At 40.2% G+C, this 23,374-nt stretch overlaps 1 protein-coding gene across 3 annotated transcripts in view; it reads right to left on the reverse strand.

Annotated features, from left to right (window-relative positions):
- cabp1b (calcium binding protein 1b) overlaps positions 1-23,374 on the reverse strand; it is a 32,179-nt gene that overhangs the window by 2,935 nt on the left and 5,870 nt on the right. Inside the window, exons 1-7 of one of the 3 annotated variants that reach the window (XM_058790376.1) lie at positions 10,454-11,851; positions 6,071-6,229; positions 1,851-1,881; positions 1,098-1,241; positions 716-825; positions 478-552; positions 321-393 (exon numbers count right to left, since the gene is read on the reverse strand). In XM_058790376.1, coding sequence (XP_058646359.1) covers positions 321-393; positions 478-552; positions 716-825; positions 1,098-1,241; positions 1,851-1,881; positions 6,071-6,229; positions 10,454-10,582 — 721 coding nt within the window. In that variant the 5' untranslated portion in view covers positions 10,583-11,851. Of the gene's footprint in view, positions 1-320; positions 394-477; positions 553-715; positions 826-1,097; positions 1,242-1,850; positions 1,882-6,066; positions 6,230-10,453; positions 11,852-23,374 lie in introns of those variants that run through there. The other 2 variants (XM_058790377.1, XM_058790375.1) reach the window with 2 other exon arrangements.

The following is a 23,374-nucleotide window of genomic DNA, read 5'->3' on the forward strand; positions in this document are numbered from 1 at the left end:
GAAATGTACTTTTCAAAAGGTTGATTGCTACTTTAATAACTTTGAGATCAAAATGAGAACAAAAAAACTAATTAAATTTGGGATTAAACCTTGGAATTATTGCTTTCCATAATTAAATTTTACTGTGCATTCCAAAATATGGACAAGAGACACGGAAGGGAATGTGAATGTAATATTTTTTGGATTATTGTAGACAGATCACTATGATTATTTTCTCCCATGCCGCATAAACCGATTCTCTACACCTAGCACAGCAATAAAAACACTGCGGCAGTGAAATTAGCATTACTAATTAGCATAGCAAACACAAGGTGGCTCACCTTCAAAGTCCACGTGCCCATCTCCGTTTAAATCGATGTCCCGCAGAATGTCCTCCAGATCTCTGTGACCCACCTGAGGGAATAAGAATCAATAGAAGGATGAAAGGAGAATTGGATGAGAGCTATAAAAGCTTTTCAGCAAAGTAAATAACAGCACCTGCTGGCCCAGCAGTTTCTTCATGGCCTCTCTTAGTTCTGCTGTACTGATCTGACCGTCTCCGTTGGTGTCGAACTGAGAGAAAGGGAACAAAAGAAGAGCGGTAAGAGGTTTAAATGAATTCGAGCATACTTTCCTGCTCTTCATGACAATTTTGGCCAATTTTACTATGTTTTACAAGGAACGCGAAGTGAAGTGAAATGAAATGTGCATTTAAGCTGAGAGCAAATTTCCTCACCTCTTTGAAAGCGTCTCTCAATTCCTTTACTCCGATCATATCTGCCGTCTCAGCCAGAAGTTTGGGGCCCATCAACTCCACAAAGTCCTCAAAGTCCACATGTCCTCCCACTATAAGACAAAGGACACAAGCTGTTAGTGAACTTCCACAAAGGTTCTTTACTGGCATCTTTGGTTCCACGATGAACCTTCAACACCCATGGAACCATTCCATTGCACAAAAGGTTCTTTAGATTATTAAAATTTTCTTCTATGTTCTTCTATGCCATCACTGTAAAAACCTCATTTTTAAGAGTGTATGCAGGCAGCACTAAACAGAGCCCTATATAACCTACATTTCTAAATAAATGTTGAACAAACCATGTTGATTTGTTGTTACGTACAGTTCATGTTGATCTGCTGACTCAGTTCGATGAGCTCCATCTCAGTGGGCATGTATCCCATGGTTCTCATGCAGTTCCCCAGGTCTTTGCATCCAATGAAGCCGTCTTTGTCTTTATCAAACTCTTTGAAGGCTTCTCGTAGCTCTGTGAAGATAGAAAGTAGTTCAGGAAAAAAAAAAAAGAGGACAGAGCGAGTTAGAGATAATGAAAAGAGAATATTTTATAGTACAATTATGTTTCCCTCATGTCCTCTGCTTTCAAAACAATTTTGAAGACAATTACAAAGCACTTACAAGCACAACAATGCATCTCTGAATGACCAAAACACTTGTAACGGAATACTTCATTGCAAACCTTTTTTATTCAGAATGAAATAAAAGCTCTTCAAATTAAAATGGAACAATTGGCACATTATATTGGAGTGTGCTGGGAAATTTCATAGTGAGAATTTGCACCTCGAAATGTCAGAAATTACATGTGATCAAAACACAAAGCATTCTGCAGACTCTAGTTCAGTTTAGTTTAATATCAGAAACACTGCATGTTTACTATGTATGGCTTCTGTTTATAAGACATTTGAATTTTCTGCATCATTACTCCAGTCTTCTGTGTCTCCAGTCTTCCTTCAGAAATCATTCTAATTTGCTGATTTGCAGCTCAGAAACATCTGATTGCTGTCAATGTTGGAAAAAGTTGTGCCTGTTTAATATTTTTGTGGAAACCGTGATTCTTTAGCAATGAAGTAGAACTTACCATCCATTTCCTCTGGTCTCAGCTCTCTGTTCTGCAACAAAATAAACAAAATAATCACCAACAATCCATGCTAATTTGTGCAATTTTGTTCCATTAATGACACAAGTCAGCTGGCGTTCTCCTCCTCTGAAGAAGAATACAGTCATTTAATTCTAAGCACTATTTCCTGCTAGAGAGAAACTCATTACAGCATTAGGATCACAATGGCACGTGTAAACTAATACACCCAACCTTTTCAGGGTTTTTTCCTCCTGCCTCTAAAGGAATTAATGTCTGGTTTTTAAATTCGATCTTCCCATTTGGATTAAGTCATTTGGAACAGCACATATAAACTCAGGATTGATCTCTCATAATCAGCTCAAGCCGCTAGTTTCTTTGATCCCAGCATTCCCTGCTCACACATCTCCTCGAACACGAGCGCATGCAGGGCTCACCTCCAAACACTCTCTGAGCTCCTGCAGAAGAACTCAATCATGTGAGCCTGACCCAAGACCCCTGCAGAGGCTAATAAAGGCAGATCCCTGCAGTTCGTATATAAACCCAAGCACGTAGCACTGCTTCTTTATGACCGTCTGCATTTGAGAAGAACAGCCTTGAAAGTGTATCAGTGCTTCAGTATATAGTATATTACACTGTTTGTGCTGTATTTTTATTTCATTAAAAACAGTGATCCCATTGTATATTTTCGATTCATTAAAAATAACCATTTCATAAGAGTCACTCGTTCAAGAATCAGACTACATTGGTCACAATATATGTTTTTGACAAACTGAAAAGAACCAGCTCATAACAGTCACACGATTGTGAATCAGACTACATTGGTTGCGCTCTATGTTTTTAATTAATTAAATAGAACCGGCGCATAAGAGTCACTGGTTCAGGAATCAGACTACATTGATTGTGCTGTATGTTTTTGATTGACTATTAAAGGGGTCATATGACATTGCTAAAAAGAACATTATTTGGTGTATTTGGTGTAATGCAATGTGATTATGCGGTTTAAGGTAAAAAAAAAAATACATTATTTTCCACATACTGTACATTATTGTTGCTCCTCTAAGCCCCGCCTTTCTGAAACGTGCCAATTTTTACAAAGCTCATCGTTCTGAGAAGCGAAGCGTGCTCTGATTGGCCAGGTATCCAGCGCGTTGTGATTGGCCGAATACCTCAAGCGTGAGATGGAAATGTTACGCCCCTTACCATATTGTGATGCCGTGTCCCGCGCGACAACACAAAAACATTAAAACCCAGGCTGTGAGTCAGAAGCGCCAGACTGTCCTTGCAAAGTTGTAATTGCCCCACTTTATAGAAACAGTCTTTGAGCATAGCTGACAGGCTACTCCCAGGTTCAGGAAATAGTCCTCCGTAAAATGCGATGCACACACTCGAATATTTGGGTTCAACTGTTCTGAAACAGTGTTAACCACTGATTTCTAGTTGTGTCCTCTTTTGGAAGCCCAAACAAAGTAGTTTCGCTTTCACAACGAAACACAGCGTCTCCAGGACATGTCAAGATGTCAAGATACAGCAAGAATAAAAGTCTTGCCTTCTTTCATTGTGTATACGTTTGGGCGGTGTTTTGCAAATCTCCCCACACCGTGACGTAGACATGTGGGGGCGTGTTTGAATGAGCCGTTTTAGGGGGGCGTGGTTGAGTGTTAACTTTTATAAAGAATATCTCTTTGGTTTTGAGACTTTACTCTTTGCAACTTCAGGAATCTTATCTATGCACAAACAGCTTGTAACACTCTGTAGGGAGTGAAATTATTTCCTTATGAAATTAACTCCTCATGCAGCCAAAACCCAGGAACTCACAGATGCCATGCAATAAAACCATAAAACTTATCTGGAGAGGAGATCTCCAAAGAGAGAAAACAACACCTTTCTCCTTGCTCATTTACGACCCCCTTCTCCCCTCTGCCATCTCTGCCTCTTTTCCTACAAAAATTTACACTCAAAATTCATTAAGAATATATGCCCCATGTGTTATACTGTATCTTGTGAATATATTGTTTTTCCCCTTCATGTTTGGTATAATTTTAAAGGTGCGATGGGTAAATTGGTCTCAATTTCACAGTAGTTTTATTATGAGAAATATTGAAAACTTAAGTTAACTCTGTACTTCTGTTGTGGGTGGTCTCCTTTCAAAATCTGATAAACATTGCTCTACACCAGGTGTGACCATTTGGGTGTGCGAGAACAGCTCCGACAGAGGCTTCTCATCCCCCATACACACATGTAATCTGTTTTGGGTCCTAGAATAAATCTTTATGGCCCTTTTGTTCTGGTAGTATTTAAGGGAATGTGGCAAATCAGTCATGGCGATTCTGTAGCCAGATCAGCCCGTAGTGTGGAGTGTATTTCATATGCTCCATTCTATGTATCTTTCTGAAGTCAGGTAAACATTTTACTCTTAGATTCATCTTTGAACAACTGATGTTATGTATTTTCTTATTTTTCAATTATGCAATTGGCATGACACCTTTTTACCTGACTAATAAATTTTTTTTATATTTGATTCATTCCGAACTGTCCTGAAATCATTATGACTATTAGACTGTGAGGAGGCTTTTGTTACCGCAAATCTACGGCCAGGATACGTCAAACTGAAGGCTCATGAATGAACGGAGCAGTAGGCACGTCATCGGAGACCTCAGATTTCTGTCCATCACTGGTGCTAGCAAGTTGTATGGGAAACTACACTTTGTAAGTAAACTACACTTTTTGTCATAAGTAAGCAGTTGGCGGCAGACAATTATGTATTAGTCTACCTACACCCTCTGACTAACATCAGACTGGCGAGTTTGTGTCCGTGAGATCTTCGCAAAACCGGGGCGTGAGACTCTGTGCGACATTAGGTCCCCAGTGAATGGATAATTGAAAATATGGAATGTCTAGAATAATCAAATATCTAAATTAATATACATTCGATGTCTGTGATCAGTTTTTAATTATAGATATTGTCTAAATTTAATGATCACTTGGAATTGGAGTCAGATTGAACACGGAGCTAGACTTAAATTGAAACTAAATCCAGAAAAATTCAGAGGGGCAAGTAAAAACATGCATTAAACCTTCAACCAGGCCGCTGGATTCTGCTGTTTGGGCTAGCGGGTGGATCCTTACAACTCCAAAGAGAAAGGAAAACTTGAAATCGCATCATATGACCCCTTTAAGAACCAGCTCATAACAGTCTACAGACTACACTGGTCACTCTATATGTTCTTGAGTCATTAAAAAGATCCAGTTCATAAGAGTCACTGGTTCAGGAATCAGACTACATTGGCTGTGCTAAATGTTTTTGATTCATTAAAAAGAACCAGCTCATAACAGTCACTTGAATGTGAATCAGACTACATTGGTTGCGCTCTTTGTTTTTGATTCATTAAAAAGTACCGGCTCGTAAGAGTCACTCGTTTGTGAATCAGACTACACTTTTTTGATTCACTCAAAAGAACCATTTGATTCATTCATTTATGAATTGTACTACAATAGTCATTCCATAGATTTCTTTCTTGCCATTATCTGTAAGTACATATTCATCACATTCAGTACAGACTATGTGATATTGCATCACATTCACAGCTCAGGTAAAAATTATTTATTTTGCTGCGCCGCTCAAGATTCAACAGCAGGGAAACACTGCTGCTGAAATGCAGTGCAAGATTCATTAAATCATATTTGTCATAATTTTAAACACTTTTTGCCTTTATTAGTCCATTTTAAACTGTCCTATGGAGTGAGAAATATCTACAATTTAAGTACATGTAATCTCTCATTGAGCTCATAAAAGCTGTTTGCATAAAGAATTATACAAGAATTGCAAAAAAAATTGATCTGTTTAAAATAGATAGCATAGAATGTCACACCACAAGAAAAGCAATGTCAAATACTGTAATATATTTGTAGAAACTATCTGTAGAAACTTTATACCAAATTTCATATAAATTTCAATTTAAATCAATAATTAAATGTCTATTATTTTGGTTTGAAAATGTAAAGTAATACTGTAAAGCCTGTCAATACTGCAAAATAAACTCTTTCAGGATAATACAACACTTTATTTAGTGAAGATGACTGAACTTTATCCCCTGCATAATATAATATTCAATGCATATAGTTTGTTGCCCTGAAATCTGAAATTTCCACTCAAAAGATACGCGAGAGCTTGTTTTTGCATTGGCATGTGTGTGTAGATGTGCATGTCCAGACTTACGTACAGCCTTCCGGCTCTCAGCGAAGCCCTTGCGGAGGAAGATGCAGGCAGGCCCGAGCACATTGTGCATGTATGTTGAGTTCTGAGCCAAGGCCGCGAGGGCCTCTCCAGATGTCACCCCTTCATCACATGACTGCACTGCTTTGTAGCTGCGCTTCCGGTCCTGAGTGTGGCCGTCATGTCCCAGCAATCCCAAACAAGTAAGTGAAGAGGGAACGTGGGGTAAAGACACAATTAGAAACTAGACGGACGTCTGCCGAACACATTTGATGGACGGGTCAGTCAGTCAATTCAGTCAGCCGTCAGGTCAATCGATTGGCTCTTTCTGTTACGTGCTTCTACATCAGACAGTGAGAAAGCAAAGCTGAGCTCTACCTTCAGACTTTGTGCTTAATGTAATTTACCCCGAGTACAAAATGTTTCTGGATCAGCATTCTTGCGTTCAGGTCCTCCTGGGAAGGTTCTATTTACGAGTGATTATAGCTGGAATAAAATTGATTCTCTTGACAGTTTCATGTTTCACTCTCTCTCCTTTTAACTTCCTGACTAACACAGGAAGGTTTATTTAGCACCGATGCAACATAAAGGAGAAAGAGGAAGCGCAGTAGGTATGTAATCAGTGTTTGATGTTTTTTAATGGTACTTTCAAATCATGTTGGAAAGATCATTTTTATGAGTTGAATGCCACCGCAAAGTCCTAATTACAGAAACTTTACTTTCTTTAAGCCCTGAGTTTCCAAATTGGTGGTGTGTCAGTGAGAAAATATGGTGGAGGCAATAAATACAGTGTCTGGTGAATTTGTTGAAATGAATGGAATTATTGTTTTCTTATTTACAATAAGACTAGCTAAGTTGCATGTACAAAATGCAATAGTACTGTACAATTATGATAGAATACATAATGATTCAATTTACAGCACCTTCATAAAATGAATAAAAACATAAAGCAAAAACAAACCAAAAGCCAATTCTTTATTCATCATTTAGTAGAAGTAGAGTTAAAAATTCTTGTTGTATTTTTTCTAGAAAAGATGATGATAATCTTGCTCCACCAAAAGTTATTTAAACGCATCTGATGGCATAATTATGACTTCCTAACTCGTAAATACACCATTAGCGTTCTTGTGCTGCCAAGGAGGATGACCCAAAGAGTTACTAATCAACTTTTACTTTTAAACAAATAAAATGCATCAATGAGTCAAAGTTCCTACCTTAAATTGACCTTAATTTTTCTGGTTCTAATCTCAAGCACCAGACAACTGCATGCTATATATTCAGAAGCCAGAGATATCGGGTCACAATATCCCACATCCGAGTTTGTATGAAATGTACCATTAGGGCGATGGTTGTTTGACAGGAACATTGTTCCGAGTCCAACAAGGGCCGTTGAGCCAGGAACATGTCCTACTTGGGTAAATCACATCGAGCCATACTTTGCCCTCTATTCTCGCTTCCCTCTCAGCAACTGACAGAACCTTTAAGATCAGATATCATTCAAACTGAATAATTCATCCACTTTAATATTCGCGGCGCAATGCTGCAATACTATGCCATTTGATTGCTGCCATAAAAACAAATGATCACACTGCACTTAAAACGGTTTCAAAAGCAAATCCAAGTGGTTCTTGGCTTGTTCTCACAAATGAAACTCACTATCTTTGGCATTTTGATCATCGAAGGGTGAAGATGTGGGTTAACCAATGTCGTTATGAGAGTAGATCCTCAAATAACATAAAAGGCTAGTATGTTTTGAGAACGTAAAACTGCTCATGTTTAGCAGAGGGCTAATCAGGATAAGAATGAAACCAGTCAACCAGCACATTATAATGACCAATTAGCAGACAGGCAGAGAAGGTGAAGAGCACATGGAATATAACTCACAAACACATAAAGAGCATCTCTCCAATTAAACACAGACCCATGGGTTAATTAAAGAGATGACTGACGTCAACTAAACAGATAGCTTATCAAGAAGCAGCTACTGAAATATTCTGAAACCATAAACATTTGTATTTATAGTTATAAATTATGACTCAAATGATTTAAATCATTTAGGTAGCCTATTCCAGTTAGATAGTAGTACACTGTAAATGATTATTAGAAGATTACTGGAGTGTGTTTTATAATAAAACACTATTTCACTCTTTCTACTTTAAAATGATTAATTCAACGTTACTTGCCATTTCTTTCTAATTATTAGTGAAATTTACTAGAAATTTCTGAGTGAAAATTGTAAAAGTAAATCCTACACCAATTTAGCATATGGCCTTTAAGTCAGCATGAAATCAAAACCTCCGGCGCCAATACCCTCGAGGGCAGCATCCCGACATGTAGTGCAATTGCATTATGGGCGTCCCGAGTTCGAATCCTGGCTTGTGGACGTTTCCTGATCCCATACCCTCTCTTTCTCTCACTTCACTTCCTGTCAACTAACTGTCCTATCAAAATAAAGGCAAAAAATGCTAAAAATAAATCTTAAAAAAGAAATAATGAGAATAAAGAAGTAAAACTAATGAAATATAAAATTTTCTTTGGAAATCCGTTTTACACATATATCCAATGGAATTTTTTTACATTTTTTTATTTTGCTGTGTCCCATTTTGCATACTATTCATCCTAAATACTATTCAAGTTTGCCCCAAATTGTAGTATATTGAAATGAGCATCCCAAAGGTACAGCATATTTTACAATTTCCGTTGAAAATTTGAAGTGCAGATCTATCCACACTCTAATGGCTAAAATTGCCCGCAACCCATTGCGCTTTGGAGAAGGATGCGGTTCAGAACTACAAACACAAATAAAAAGTAATAAAAAAACTACAAACATGTTGGATTTCCGAGACATACTGTAGAGAGCTTTAAATAAAGGAGTTTGAGTGATTAATAAACAGCATCTAATCTGATGAAAAATACTTCTACAGAAAAATGCATTGTGAACTTTCATAAAGATGTTTGGCCATTAACTTATAAATTAATCATTATGCAAAAATATCCACGACTGGCAGATCAATGTGCCACTTCTTTTCTCTCCAATACTTTTCTCTCCAAGTTGTTGAGTTATATATTATTGTTAACTAAAACTATTAAAATAATAAATAGATGTAGCTGAAATAAAAGAAAATATAGATACTAAATATAAAATATACTTGCCACCCTTCTGCTACACACTCAAAAGTGTATACTTTTCTTTCACAAAGTGAAAATACATACTTTTAGGCCATAGTATTCATAGGGCAAATTGGGATGCAGCAATTGTAATCTTTCATCAAAATATAAAAACTTGCTCTGCCTCTGAAACAACTTTTCTTTCACGTATCCCTTATTTGTTCAACTCCTCCCCTCCAGCCATCTGACTTGCTCACTTTTTACGATCCAATCAGTTTCTAAATAACCAAAGTCCCACTTTTTTCTAACAGAATATCCTGTTTTACATGCAAATACAGATTACGTAAGTAAAACTGGTTTTTACGTTGACATCAAATTGATTTTATTGACTTAAAGTATCATATTCTTTCATAAGATCTTCTTTTCCCCCTCTCTTCCGTTCCCGTTATCCTGTCATACCACATGCAGCTAAAGTAATCTGCATCCGACTGGTGGGTAAAATTGAGGTATACACTTACAAACACACACTAGCGGTTTCATTTGGCCTCATATACTGAATCTTGCCATGAGCCTAATCTTCTATGCTATTATTGGTAAAGCCTTTATAATGTAATGGCAGCATGATGCATGCACATATGTGTCTTTGCAAACATCCCCTCTCTATTTGCACATGACCTTCACACTCCATCTGTTGCCAAGGCTGGAAGGTGCCAGCTCGTACTTTCTTCCAAAGAAACCTGTGCCATTGGGCACATTGAGAAAGAAGCTCTTAGCAGGTGTCAGCGCTAATCCTTGAGCGCATACATCCCAAGTCATCTAGAGATGATTGAGAAGAACTTCGGAGAACTTTGAGAACTTTCAGAAGCTACTTCAAATGTCATTGTCAAGAACTTTACGGTTTATTCTCATTAAATCTGGGATATCATTAAACGTATTAACGTACACCATTTCCAAGGTCAAAGATAGCAACCAAACACCCAACATCCTGATGCAGGACAAGTCCGTTTATACTAATGTTTTTGCTTGGTTTCTTTAGGTTTTCAAGCAAAATACAACAGCTACACTAGCATGCACAAACTCTAAATTAAACAATTTGAAGAGGTTCACTCAGTCCAGAGTGTTCTTTGAGAATTACCATGATGATACTGTATACAGTTGTGTAGAGGAATTCAGAGCAAGGCTATTAAACTCGTCTCTGACAGTCAATGCAACACAGTCCAAGTCCGGGTTGAGTCTGTATGCCACACACACACACTCTCAGCTATCAGAAAGAGCATCTTACCTTCTTGGAGAAATTCTTAAGCGGCGATTTAACGCAGTTTCCCATAGTAAAGTCCCTTCTGCTAATTGTATGCGCTTGAGAGTCAATGCGGCCGCTTGTGCGCGTGTGCGAGCGTCCACATGTCTCCATGCATGGATTACGGATGGTGAGATGAGGTCTGCAGGCTTATCTTCTAGGAAAGATGGATTTTACGGGAAGGATGTTGATGATCCAGGGGTGGCGATGCAGGATGTCAGGGTGACAGGAAAGGAGGACTGAAGAAGTGGATGGAGGGATCAGAAAACAGAGACATGTGTCTCAGTGTGAAGGGCTGCTCAGAAGAGAAAAGCCAAGATTGCTTGTTCACTTGCTTGCACTCTCTCTCTCTCCCTTTCACCCGCCCTTCGTTTTCCACACTCTCTCTTTCACTCACTTCCCTCCCTCTTTCTCTCTCTCCCTCACTCTCAGCTGCTCAGTTTTAAAGTCGTCCATCCAAACAAGGCAAAAACAGACAAAGAGGCTCGCGCGGACAAGCGTATCACCTTCCCCCGAGCAAGATGCTGAAGACACTAATCCAAAAACACACACTGGCGAGCGTGCGTGTACGAACACAGTCGATTACACACATACGGATGTGGGGCTATGGAGCTAAAAATACACACACTTGGCGTGTAGTCGTGCCGCCCAGCTATGAGGGCCAGTGTTCAGATCAAACACCGGCCGGCGAAACACACAAGCCGCATGTGAAAAGGTGAGGTTGGACCGCACAGAGCACGGATGCACCAAGGCTGCCAAATCACAGCGCACCGTTCGAAGGCCACGGCAGGTTATTAGGGGAGGACAGGAAGCCCTTCCCAGAATTCACCTGCTGAGCTGGCACTCGCCTACTGGGCCCAATCGTTTCCTGTTTAGGAAGCAAAATACCTCTCACCTCGCTCTTTTTTTTTTTTTACATTGCATTATGTTTCTAAGAAACAAAAAAAATGAGATCTTGAAAGGGATAGTTCACCCAAAAATTGGACTAAAAATTGGTCATTATTTATTCACCTTTGTGTCAAGCTGTATGACCTTTTTGTTCTGTGGAACGTAGAAGTTATTTTCAGAAATGTCTTAGTGTTTTTTGACCATACAATAGAAGTCAATGGTCAACAAAACTGTTGGGTTTCCAGCATCAGTGTTGCCAAGTCTGCGGTTTTCCCGCGGAATTGGGCTACTTTAACACTGTTGCCGTGGGTTGTTTTTCATTGTCCGTGGGTTGAAGTGACCCCAATAATGTGATACTTAGCCCCTGGAATGTGAATTTTACCAGAGGAACCCTGCCAAAAAGCTTATATTTTACCCCCCGGAACACGATTTTTACCGAGGGACCCCCTCCAAACGTGATTGGGCTAGTTTTTAGTAGCAATTGGGCAGGTTTTGTTGTGAAAACCTGGCAACCCTGTCCAGCATTCTTCCAAATATCTTCTTTTATTTTCCACAGAAGAAAGGAAGTCACACAGGTTATGCATGATGACAGAACTGTCAACTTTTTTTTTTTTAACTATCCCTTTAACATCTTGAATGTATTTCCTAGACAGCAGTGATATGAAATAGAGAGCAAATGGAGACTTTTGACCAAAATGCCAAGATTATAAATATAAGAAAGCTAGTGTGCAATATTTTTATTTATTTTTTTTCCCAAAAGTTTTCCACTGGACTGGATGTTTGATGACATTTGAAGCAATCATCCTCTAGACTGATGTCTAATATTAGCCAATATATAGTTATCAGCTTCAAAAACTAAACCAGTTATCAGTTATTGTCCAAAATGTGCATCCCTAATCAAACTCTGAGAGGGGATTTCAGTAAAAATAATAGTGATATTTATTTGGATATGTTACATGCATTGTTTTAGCATAATAGCAAATTATTTATGCAAATCAGAGAGCACAAATACACTCACTATTGAAACACAAGCAGGTGATCTGGCTCTTTAAAACCTTCAAAATATGAACATATTCCTTGTTCTAATGCTCTTCTTAGCAGTGGCTTTTGGTCTAACATGTATGATTGGCTTAAAAATTCAGTTAATTTTGGCATCTGAGTTAATGACATAACATTTAGTATACTACTTGAAAATATACATATGCTGTTTTTATTTATTTATTTAAAGAAAAAAATGATAAATGTAAGTGCCTTTGTTAACCTATTGTACATTTTTGAGTTTTACAAAATGAAAAGTGAAGTAGAGTGTTATTTTTTATTTATTTTATTTTATTTACGTTTATTTAAATTAAATTTATCTGAAGATTCTGGCATTTGTATGGTATTAAGATGTTGTTTTTGTTCTTTATTTTATGTAAATCTTATTTTTATTTAATTTTTTTACAGTCTTCAGTTCTTTGGATTCCCTTTTTTATATCGCCTTATTGTAATTGTGTTTTCAGCAATAAAACAATGTTCCTATCCATCATGCCATCATTCCATCATTATTTAATGAATTGCAGAGGCTGGGATCACTACTGCCCGCTTTCTGCAGGCTATAATTGCACAATATTAATTGTGTTTTGTAAATAAGGTCAAAATAACTACAATTTTTATAATATACGCTAATATTTAGATGTATTTAGCAACTGGTTAAGCTGTATGCTGGGTGGTTAGTGAGTAAGATGCAAGTGATTGTTAGTGAACATATCAAGTAAATGCATAAAAAAAAAATTCTCTTCAACCTCCCTGCAGACTAAATAATTTAAGTAATTTGATTCCCATTCATTTTATAGCTCTGTATGTCAATATTTGTTTCTAATCTAATTTCTCAAAAGGATTTTTATGAGAAGCACCAGTTTGATGAGAACTCCTGAGCTATGAAAAAATAACCTCCGAAGACATCAATTTTCTTCTGGATCATCAATATCTCTGTTGTAAGCACATTTAACCTCACTGATTAATTCTCAGCCGTTCTATTGGGTTTACTCATGTATGGCTGATCTCTCTCTCTCTCTTTCTCTCTCTGTCGGTGAGGATGATTCATCTAGCTGAAGCCAGCCTCTTCACCGGAGGCTCATTGTGAACTTCAGAACACATCAGAAATCAGAGCCAGGCGCCGTCCTCTCATAACGTCAACTCAGCAAGAGCACACGCACCAGCAGCGCAGAAACACACTCGCACACATGCACACACACTCGCATATATCCATACATGCTCAGACTGTAATCGTATAACTGTGCGTGCATTTATGTATAAATCATCCGCACATGGTGATTTAAGTCATCTTTCCACTACTGTAGTGCTTACAGGAGTGTGTCGAGGTTAAATAAACAGTTCTGATTTAGTGCTCTGGGTTCATCACAACCTGTTTAGCTGGTGTTACTGTACGTGTACATTTCAGTGACATCATCTGTTTCAGCCAATCACAAAAAATATTGTTGTTTTTTTTTTTTTGCAGAGCTGCTTTGCACGCATTAAACATTCAACAGACAGAATCACAGTGTGTCAATCTGATACAATCGACTTGCCCCCTAAATGCTGAGATAAAACAATTGTTATGGTGTTTAATGTCATCATAAATGCATTGTATTTGTCACATCTGCATAAAATCCACACCTGTGGTAATTTAAACTGAATAAAAACTCCTCAAAGAGTATTAAGATGCTGTATGCTAGTTCTAGTGCTATTTTAGTATTATTTACTTCTATAGTTTTTATTCATATTTGGAAATAACTTTTATTTGTATATTTTCAGTTTTAATTTTAATTTTAATTTAATTTATAGTCATTTTGTAATAAGCTTTTTACAATTTTTATTAGTTTTTTAATATTTATTTTTAGTTCAGCTTTAGTTTTTATTTATTTCGTTAGTAATTTTCATGCTTTAACTTAAACTGAAATTTCAGTTAATTGCCAACATTTCTAATTTTTGTTTAGTTTATGTTTTCATCTACTATTTACATTTTACTTTATTTTATTTCAGCTTTTTGACAAATGTTTTTAATAGTTTTAATTCTAATAATCACATTCCAATGTTATGGAAAAATCTGAAATTCTATCAACTGTGATTTTAACATCTCTATTATGATTATTTATTTGGTTGATCGAAATGTATTATATTTTACACAAAACTGATCTAAAAATACAGAATTATGGTATTAATTTTGCAAGATCAAGGTCATGTGACAGCAGTGTGTAACATACTAATATTTAGCTTGTTTATTGTTGCATGTACATGCTGTTTCAGATACTATTTTTACTAAAACATTTTACTATATTTTTAAAAAGTAGTATGCAGTACACAATACATACTGTGCAGTATCCTAGTATTTGAGTCAGTACATAGCCGTAAAATCATTGACAGGAAGAAAAGTGTTATGATGTTTTCTGATTGGCTAATGCAGAAACAGGCGTGATGTCTCAGATAAACATATGACCAGCTGGTACAAAAGCACGTGCGGTGAAACCAGCGTCAGCCTCTGGAATGAAGCAAGCGCCGGCAGGGATGCTGGAAGTGTGGCATTGAGACGCAGCATCTCGTTCCCTCAAGGAACTGGGGTTACATATATAACCTAAGACGTTCCTCTTCAGGAACTCGAGCTGCGTCCGAGAACGCTAGGGGAACGAGATATCCACGCTGCCAGACTTACCAGTCCCTGCCCAGTGTGTATCCCTGCGGAGCACATCTAGGGCGAGAAGACGGAAGAGCCTGGAGTGGCCCGAATGTCCAGGCCATAGAACCTGACAAAAGTCAGGGGCGTAGACCATCCCGTAGCGTTGCAGATGTCCTGTATTGGGACACCTGCAAGGAAGGCCTTGGAGGCCGCCACACTCCTAGTGGAATGAGCCTTGACTCCCATCGGCGAGGGGAGGTCAGAGGACTCGTAGGCAGTGTTGATGGCATCCACGATCCACCGACTGAGAATCTGCTTTGTAGCAGGCAGACCCCTCTGAGGGGGACCATAGCAAATCTGCAGTTGGTCCGCCCTTCTCCACAGGGCAGTTCTGTGGTTGTATGCATCCAGTGCTCACACTGCACACAAACAGTTAAGCCTTTGCTGGTCAGGCTCCCGAAAGGGAGGCCTGAAGGCCTGCAGTACTTTGGGGACGTACCCTGCACGAGGGTACAAAAAGGCTTTGGCCATGCCGGGCGCAAAGTCCAAGTGAATAGGGGCCATTGACAGGGCCTGCAGATCCCCAACTCTCTTCAGAGAAGAGATCGCCAGAAGAAACACAGTCTTCAGGGTGAGATGGCAATCAGAGATCTCCTCAATAGGCTCGAAGGGAGGCCTACAGAGAGCATCCAACACCAAAGCCAGGTCCCAAGGAGGAATCCGGGACTGTACTGGGGGCCTTAGCCTCAGTGCACCACGGAGGAAACTTGTAACTAGGGTGTGTCTACCCACCGACTGTCCACCAAGAGAGGCATGGTAGCCGAAATCGCCGCCACATAAACCTTCAAGGTGGAGTTGGTTAACCCTGCGGAGAGTCGAGCCTGCAAGAACTCCAGTACTGTACCAACCGGGCAGTTAACTGGGTCGAGCTGGCGATCTCCGCACCATGAAGTGAAGAGTCTCCACTTCAGGGCGTACAGTTTCTTTGTTGAGGGAGCTCTGGATTGGAGGATGGTCCCAACAACCTCGGTTGAGAGACCGGAAGCTATGAGCTGTGCCCCCTCAGGGGCCACACCCACAGCTTCCATAACTCCGGGAGGGGGTGCACAAGGGTACCTCCTGCCTGTGAGAGGAGATCCCTCCTGACGGGAATCTCCCATGGAGAGTCGTCAAGGAGAGAAATCAGGTCCGAGAACCATACTCAGCCCGGCCAGAACGGGGCTACTAGTAGCAGCCGGACCCTGTCCCGGCGCACTCTCGCCAGAACTCCGGGAAGCAGAGAAATCGGGGGAAAGGCGTACAGACGAAGCCTCGGCCACGCCTGTACCATGGCATCCAGCTCCAGTGGAGCGGGGACGTTGCGCTGTCTCCTGAGTAGCGAAGAGGTCCACCTGTGCCTGGCCAAACACTCTCCAAATCCATTCCCCGGGCCACGGCCCCTGTCTCAACAGGATGTCTGCTCCCACATTGAGATGCCCAGGGATGTAAACTGCTTTCAGTGAGAGGAGTTTGCCCTGGGACCACACAAGGATCTGGTGCGCCAGCCTGTACAGGGGGTGCAACCGCAGACCACCTTGGTGGTTGATGCGCACCAACACATGGTGATCTCTTAGGTCTGGGAGAAAGCGTTTTAGAGCCTGAAACACGGCTAGCATCTCCAGCTGGTTGATGTGCCAAGCGAGATGATGACCCCTCCACAGACCGTGGGCAGGGTGGCCACTCATGACCGCTCCCCATCCGGTGAGGGACGCGTCATGCAAAGCGGGTTTCCCCTCAGGGAGAACCCCTTGGTCTTGAGCCACCACTGTAGGGGTCTCATGTACAGCAGGTCAAGAGGTATCACGTTGGACGCAGCTGCCATCAGACCCAGCAGTCTCTGAAACTGCTTGACAGTGAGTGACTGGCCCTCCTTCACTCTCCTGACTTCCGTGGGGATCGACTCGATCCGAGCAGGGGACATACGTGCCTGCATCGTGGTCGAATCTCACACCACACCAAGATAAGTGGTTCTCTGTAATGGAGAAAGCACACTCTTCTTGGCGTTCAGTCTTAACCCCAACACTTTCATGTGAGCGAGAACAACATCTTGATGTTGAGCCGCCATCCGCTCTGAATGAGCAAGAATCAACCAATCGTCAATGTAACTGAGTATGCGGATGCCTCGTAGCCGCAGCGGAGCTAACGCAGTGTCCACAAACTTCGTAAAAGTGCGGGGTGAGAGTGCTAGGCCAGCTAGGTCTGCTGACTGAACGGTTCAGTTGACGCAGATCTAAAATGGGACGCAAACCTCCATCCTTCTTTGGAACTATGAAGTACCGGCTGTAGAACCCGGACTATCTTTCGTGAGGAGGAACCACCTCGATGGCCCCCTTCCCTAAGAGAGTATCTACTTCTCGTTCCATTACCAGAGCCTGCTCGGGGCCCACCAGAGTGGAATTCACCCCGTTGAATCGAGGCAGAAGAGAACAGATCTGGATTCTGTAGCCTCTCTCTACAGTGCGCAGGACCCACTGAGACACATTTGGCAGTAGTTTCCATGCTGCTAAATAGTCTACTCTCGAGACTGGCCTCTGGTGTAATCAGAGTGGCTAGTTCGGTGCCCTGGTACGGCACACCAGCAGGGAATGGCCTAACTAGCTGCTCCAGAGACCCCTGAAGGGGTGGCGAGCATCTCAGCTCCGCTACGCTTCCGGGCGGAAGAAACTGAGATGTGTGCTCGCTGGAGATCGCTGCGTCCTGGAACACCGTTCGTGGCAGGGTTAACAGAACGATCTCCTGAGGGCGCTGGGAAGAGACGGGCACCGTGAGCCCTTCTTACCACCCCAGCCTCGATTTTTTTTATGGGGGAGCACGGGCGACGACGCTCTTTTTCTGAGCCTCCCTATATGAGGAGCCAGTACGCGGCAGGGGGTGCTCTCGCCCAGCAGCCCCCTGAGCTAGAGAGCGGCAGGGGAGAAACCGCTGGATCGACGCTGCCTGCCTCCTGGCCTACTGGTGCCTGTCGATGACCGAGTCAACAGCGTCACCGAAAGGGCCAAAAGGCGACAGCGGGGTGTCCAGGAGGAAGACCCTATCGCGGTCTTTGATATCCAACAGGGTCAACCAGAGATGCCTCTCCGCCGCCACCAGGGCTGCCATAGACCGCCTGATGGCACGGGCGGTCTCCTTGGTGGCGCGGAGAGACAAATCAGTGGTTTTGCGGTGTTCACTAATATCCTCCACATTAAAACCCTAGCCCTCATCTAACTCCTTGAGCAGGTCAGCCTGGTATGCCTGCAACACTGCCATGGTGTGTAGACACGAGCCAGTCTGACCTGCTGCCACGTACCCCTTGTCCACCAGCGCTGATGATGTGCACAGAGGCTTGGTGGGCAGGGTCGGAGATGATGCCGCGTTGGGGGACAGATAGCTCGCAAGCGTCTGTTCCACACGCGGCATCGCTCTGTAACCGCACTCACTCGCCCCCCCTCACATTACCGTAGTAATCCGAGGAGGGGACGAAGAGGCGGACCGAGAATGGCTTTCCCCACGACCTCCACACCTCAGAGTGCATCCTCCACATGAGTGACCACCTCCACAAGCTCCTCATATTGGGGCGAAAGAGAGGGCGCAACGTCTTCGACGTTTCCTGCGTCAACCTCAGAGGAGGAAGACAAGCGAAATGCTGAGGCCGCTGCCCGAGGGGAAGTATCCGCATAGCGGATCCCATCCATTGGACAGATTTCACTTGTATTCAGAGCCAGTTACGTTGAAGACGTTCCCCTAGCGTTTTCGGACGCAGCTCGAGTTCCTGAAGAGGAACTATTAATTTTGATAAATTTTTCTGAATACTTGATGTCATTGCTTCTTAAGTAAATGTATCTTAGAATATATTGCAATCTTGTCGACTTCCTATGATTAATTACTTGTATGTCATTTGTTTCTTCAGCTAAATGTTTGTTCAGTGAAAAAATGCATGTTGTTGAATGACATGTACTCTCTCTTCTTTCATTTAGCAGATCAGTAAGAGAAACAAACCCCATGACCTTGAAGTTGCTGGCGTCACGCTTCTGCATTTGAGCTCCAGGAACTCAAGCATTTGAGCCACACACGCACAAAACGGATCATTCTGACAGCAATGTTAATAAGTACTTCTTCATTTTAACGAAGATGTGAGGTCATGGATAATCCTGTTGGACACGGCGACAGGCAGCCAGAGAGACAGGAAGACGAGCAGAGAGGTTCATGTTCATCACGAGTGTGCTAACGGCATTTGAGCTTCCTGCTTACAAAATCACACACACGCTTGGACAGGAGCCGTCCTCCAAGATCAAAGATCAAAGAAACATCCCTGACCTTAGGAACATTTACATTAATTAATGAAAGGTAGATTATTACAGTATCTGAAGGAAATGTGAGCACTGATCTGTTGGGAAGTATTGAATAGGTTATTCGCTTTAATACACATTTCATGTCGGTTTCTCAGAGGGGAGCTGGATTTACACTCAGAATTAGACATTTCTCTTGAAATATTCATTCACGTTCTTCTAAGAGCATCAAAAATGTAACAGCTCTTCAGAAGTGTTGTTCTTTTCCCCATCTGAATGCTTCATTAGCTCTGGTTTCACTCCGTCTTCCTCTGCACTCGACCCTTCACACTCACCTGCCGTACCCGAGTGTCAAGCACTCGCCTCGGGTGCCGCTTTGTTTTGTTGTCATGAAGACTTGTGCTAAACACATAGATGCTCTTAGTAAATTTTTTATGAATGTTTGTTCTAAAGCACCTGACTACACGTGCTGATGCCGTATGAAAGAAAAATCACAAATGGAATCTCTTTAATATTGCAAGAATTTCACATAAACTAAATGGAGAGCAAATGGAGCTTTTTGGTTAAGTGAAAATTCTGTCACCATTTGCTTTTTCCAAACTCATGAAACACCAGAGAAGAAATTTAGCTAAATGTCTTTGCTCTTTTCCATGCTCTTTACCAGTGAATGGGTACGAAAAAATAAAAAAGGTATGACAAAAACACTATAAAATTAAATGACCTTTCATTGTCAATTTTGCAGCTTCACAGCCCGCATACCAATTCTGGAGTTTCAGAAGACATCTAACAATGTTATTTCAATATGAATTTTTGCAAGTTCAAATGATCTGAGTAAGCTGCTATCCACATCATTTTTGCATATGTTCTATACTCATCTGTCGACAATTGCATAATTTGAGTCTATTTTGCCGTGAATCTTGCAAAATGTGTCAAGAACATCAAAATAAAAATAAATAAATGTTGCACAAAAATCAAGCTTAAACATTAACATTTTGTGACATTAAAATTTTTGTCATACATTGTATCTTTAATTTTAGATTTTTAATGGATTTCATGTTTTCTTTTTGAATTTTTGTCAGTTCAAATGATCTGAACTGCTATCTGCATAATTTTGCATATGATCAATACTCAATTCTACTTATACTTAATTTTACAAATAAAGGTGCTTCAAGATGCCATAGAAGAACCTTTTTGTCTAAATGGTTCCATAAAGAACCTTTAACATCTGAAGAACCTTTCTGTTTCACAAAAGGTTCTTTGTGGTGAAAGGTTCTTCAGATTATAAAAAGGTAAACAAGAGATGGTTCTTTAAAGAACCTTTGACTGAATGGTTCTTTGTGGAACCAAAAATGGTTCTACTATGGCATTGCTGTGAAGAACCTTATATTTTATATTTTCTGTTTTTTTGTTTTTTATAAAAATATTTTTTATTAGATTTTATATGTTAAATTTTTTTCTTCCTATTTTTGGAGTGAAATGTGACCTGCATATTGTGAGAATCACATTTTTTATTTCTCCAGAGGAATGAAATATAAGTGAGAACTCGATAAAGTCTCTTGAGCTATGAAAGATCAAGCTCAAAGCAATAACATGTTCCTCTGGGATGTGCCGAGGATGGAATTTCAAGGTCTATTCTCTCTCTCTCTCTCTCGATTACACAGACTGAGAAAGGCTTAGAAATTCTGCATTTCCTCCCCTGCAATCCATGAGTGAATAAAAAACACACACATTGGCTTCTATAAATAGCATAGGACTTTGAAATTGTATGGAAGACAGAAATGACGTGGAATTTACGACACAGCCTGTATTCACATATCCTCTTTTTGCTCATCTATTTAAGCCCGGTTCTTCCAACTGTCCCTCCGTTTGCCTTCCGCCCTCCCTCTTGTTCTCTATCTCTCCCCTCCTCAGACCCTTTGCAAGGTCGATGTGACCCAAGTGGGCTGGAGAGGGAGGGCGGGAGTGACTGAATGCTCCGGAAAAAGCCCAAAGAATGAGCACAAATGGAGCCAAGTGAGTGAGAGGCAGAGCTAAAGTGGTTCTGCATCACCTGATTCTGAACACTGAGCATTGTATATTTCTTACATAATACATAAAGGTCTCTCATGCTTCCCCTTTTCCTTCCTCCTAGAACCTCCATCTCCTGCATCCATCCATCCCAGTTTGGCACCAGCATGGAGGAAGGATGCGAGTGACTTGACAAAGTGACAGAATGTCATTTTGTCAGAAGAAATAGCTGTGTGTCTCTGCCAGAGCCAGAGAGCCTGAGACGGGCAGCCTCTGCTGGCAGAGCAAAGGCATTGATCTGAAATTTCACCTTGAAAACAATGATGCACAAAATTGTGGTTTTGATGTATGCAGCACATCTCCAAAAGCGGGTTAGTGGCATAATTCGTTGTTAGTGAACGTAAGTCAGGTCAAGTGATGTCAGAGTTAGGATATTAATCTCTTCTGCCTCAAGAAAGAGAGAGAGAGAGAGAAAGGAAGAAGAAGATTGTGAGCAAAGCACAAGACTTCTGCGACACACAGCGGCTGAAAAGAATCCGACAAGGAAACTGACCAGATGGAGATGTTGTGGAATGATATGCTTGTAGTTTAAAACATCTGCTCTAAAAAATAAAGATGATGCTAATTCAGTAAAATGTTTAAAGGAATTCAGTTTTGCATGCATCCAAAAAAATCAGTTTATAACTGGATTGATGGCTCAATCGGACTAACAAGTCTTCATGTAAACACTTCAATCTTAAGAAGTTTTGATCGATTTGGAAAGAGTGGTGTAGTCATGAAATAATCTGATCAACAGGAAGGAATCAAGCATTTTCTCAATTGGATTCACAATACCTTGGGCATATGTGCAATGCCATGATCTGTTTGTGTTTTATGTCATAAATAGCATATAATATAGCATATATTTATTTATGTCTCACCTCCTATGAGCTAGTCAGTGGACTGAATGTATACTACTACTACTACTACTAATAATAAAAAAACGTTAATAATACGTTTTGGTACAATAATATAAAAGCTTTTTGTGTGCATTTTTGTATGTATGTCAGATCAGTCAGCAACTATAAATATGCTTTTAGAAATTTATATTATCTTCAAGAGTATAATGGTAGAATTAATTTGATTAATGGACATTTGTGTACTGTATGTTGGGAGTAGGTACAGTAACAGGTGTAGTGACATTTTAGTCTGACAGCCATAAACCTATTTTTTCCCTTTTTACTTCAACCTTTCTAAAAAAGTCAACAATATTACATGTGAAGAAAAATTTGGGTTATATTAAAGTTATATTTAATAAATAATGTTAAAATTTTTACAACCATTTCCTGATTTACCCCATTTAATTTTATAGTATTATTTTTCTCCACATTTTACACCATTTTTGAGTTGCACTGATTTTTATGTTTTTTTATGTAATTTTTTAAAGCATCCCAGTGTAATTGTGTAAATAGTTCTGATCGGCTGCTTATGTTGCAAAGCATTATGGTTGGTGCTATTTGTTCTTACCCTCTTGCAGAAGTGTAGTACTTTTAATGGGGTGGTTTTGTAAAACTCTGTCTACAGATTTTAAACTTATTCTTTGTTTATTCCATAATAAAAGTTCCTATTTTAGGATCCCATGTTCCTTTTTATTCAGAAATTTCTTAAAATGCTTTAACTCTTTTTAAAAGTGGTTTTAAAAGTATATAGAACAAAAGTATTGTTTTTTAAACTTTTCAGATTATAGAGGGGCTTTTTTTTGGCAATAGCAGAACCATTTTAGGGTGCTAAATTAAGCTCATTTGGGTTTCATTAGGAATGTACACTTTAAGAAATAAAACTTCCTTTCAGGTTGATGAAAGATTAAAACATTTTAATTTAGGGCCATATCTACTTAAAAAAGAAATTTTTTCATGCTGAAGTGATTCATTGCATTACTCTAGCCCTAATTTCTTCATTCATTCCCTATTTCAGCATCTAAAGTGCATATCTGCATTTCAGCATATCTTCTTTAAGAAGATATGAATCTAAACTAAACCTTAAATCTTCTTTTAAGAGTAGCTATATATA

The sequence above is a fragment of the Onychostoma macrolepis genome, chromosome 10 (genome assembly GCF_012432095.1).
Source record: "Onychostoma macrolepis isolate SWU-2019 chromosome 10, ASM1243209v1, whole genome shotgun sequence".
Taxonomy (NCBI): domain Eukaryota; kingdom Metazoa; phylum Chordata; class Actinopteri; order Cypriniformes; family Cyprinidae; genus Onychostoma; species Onychostoma macrolepis.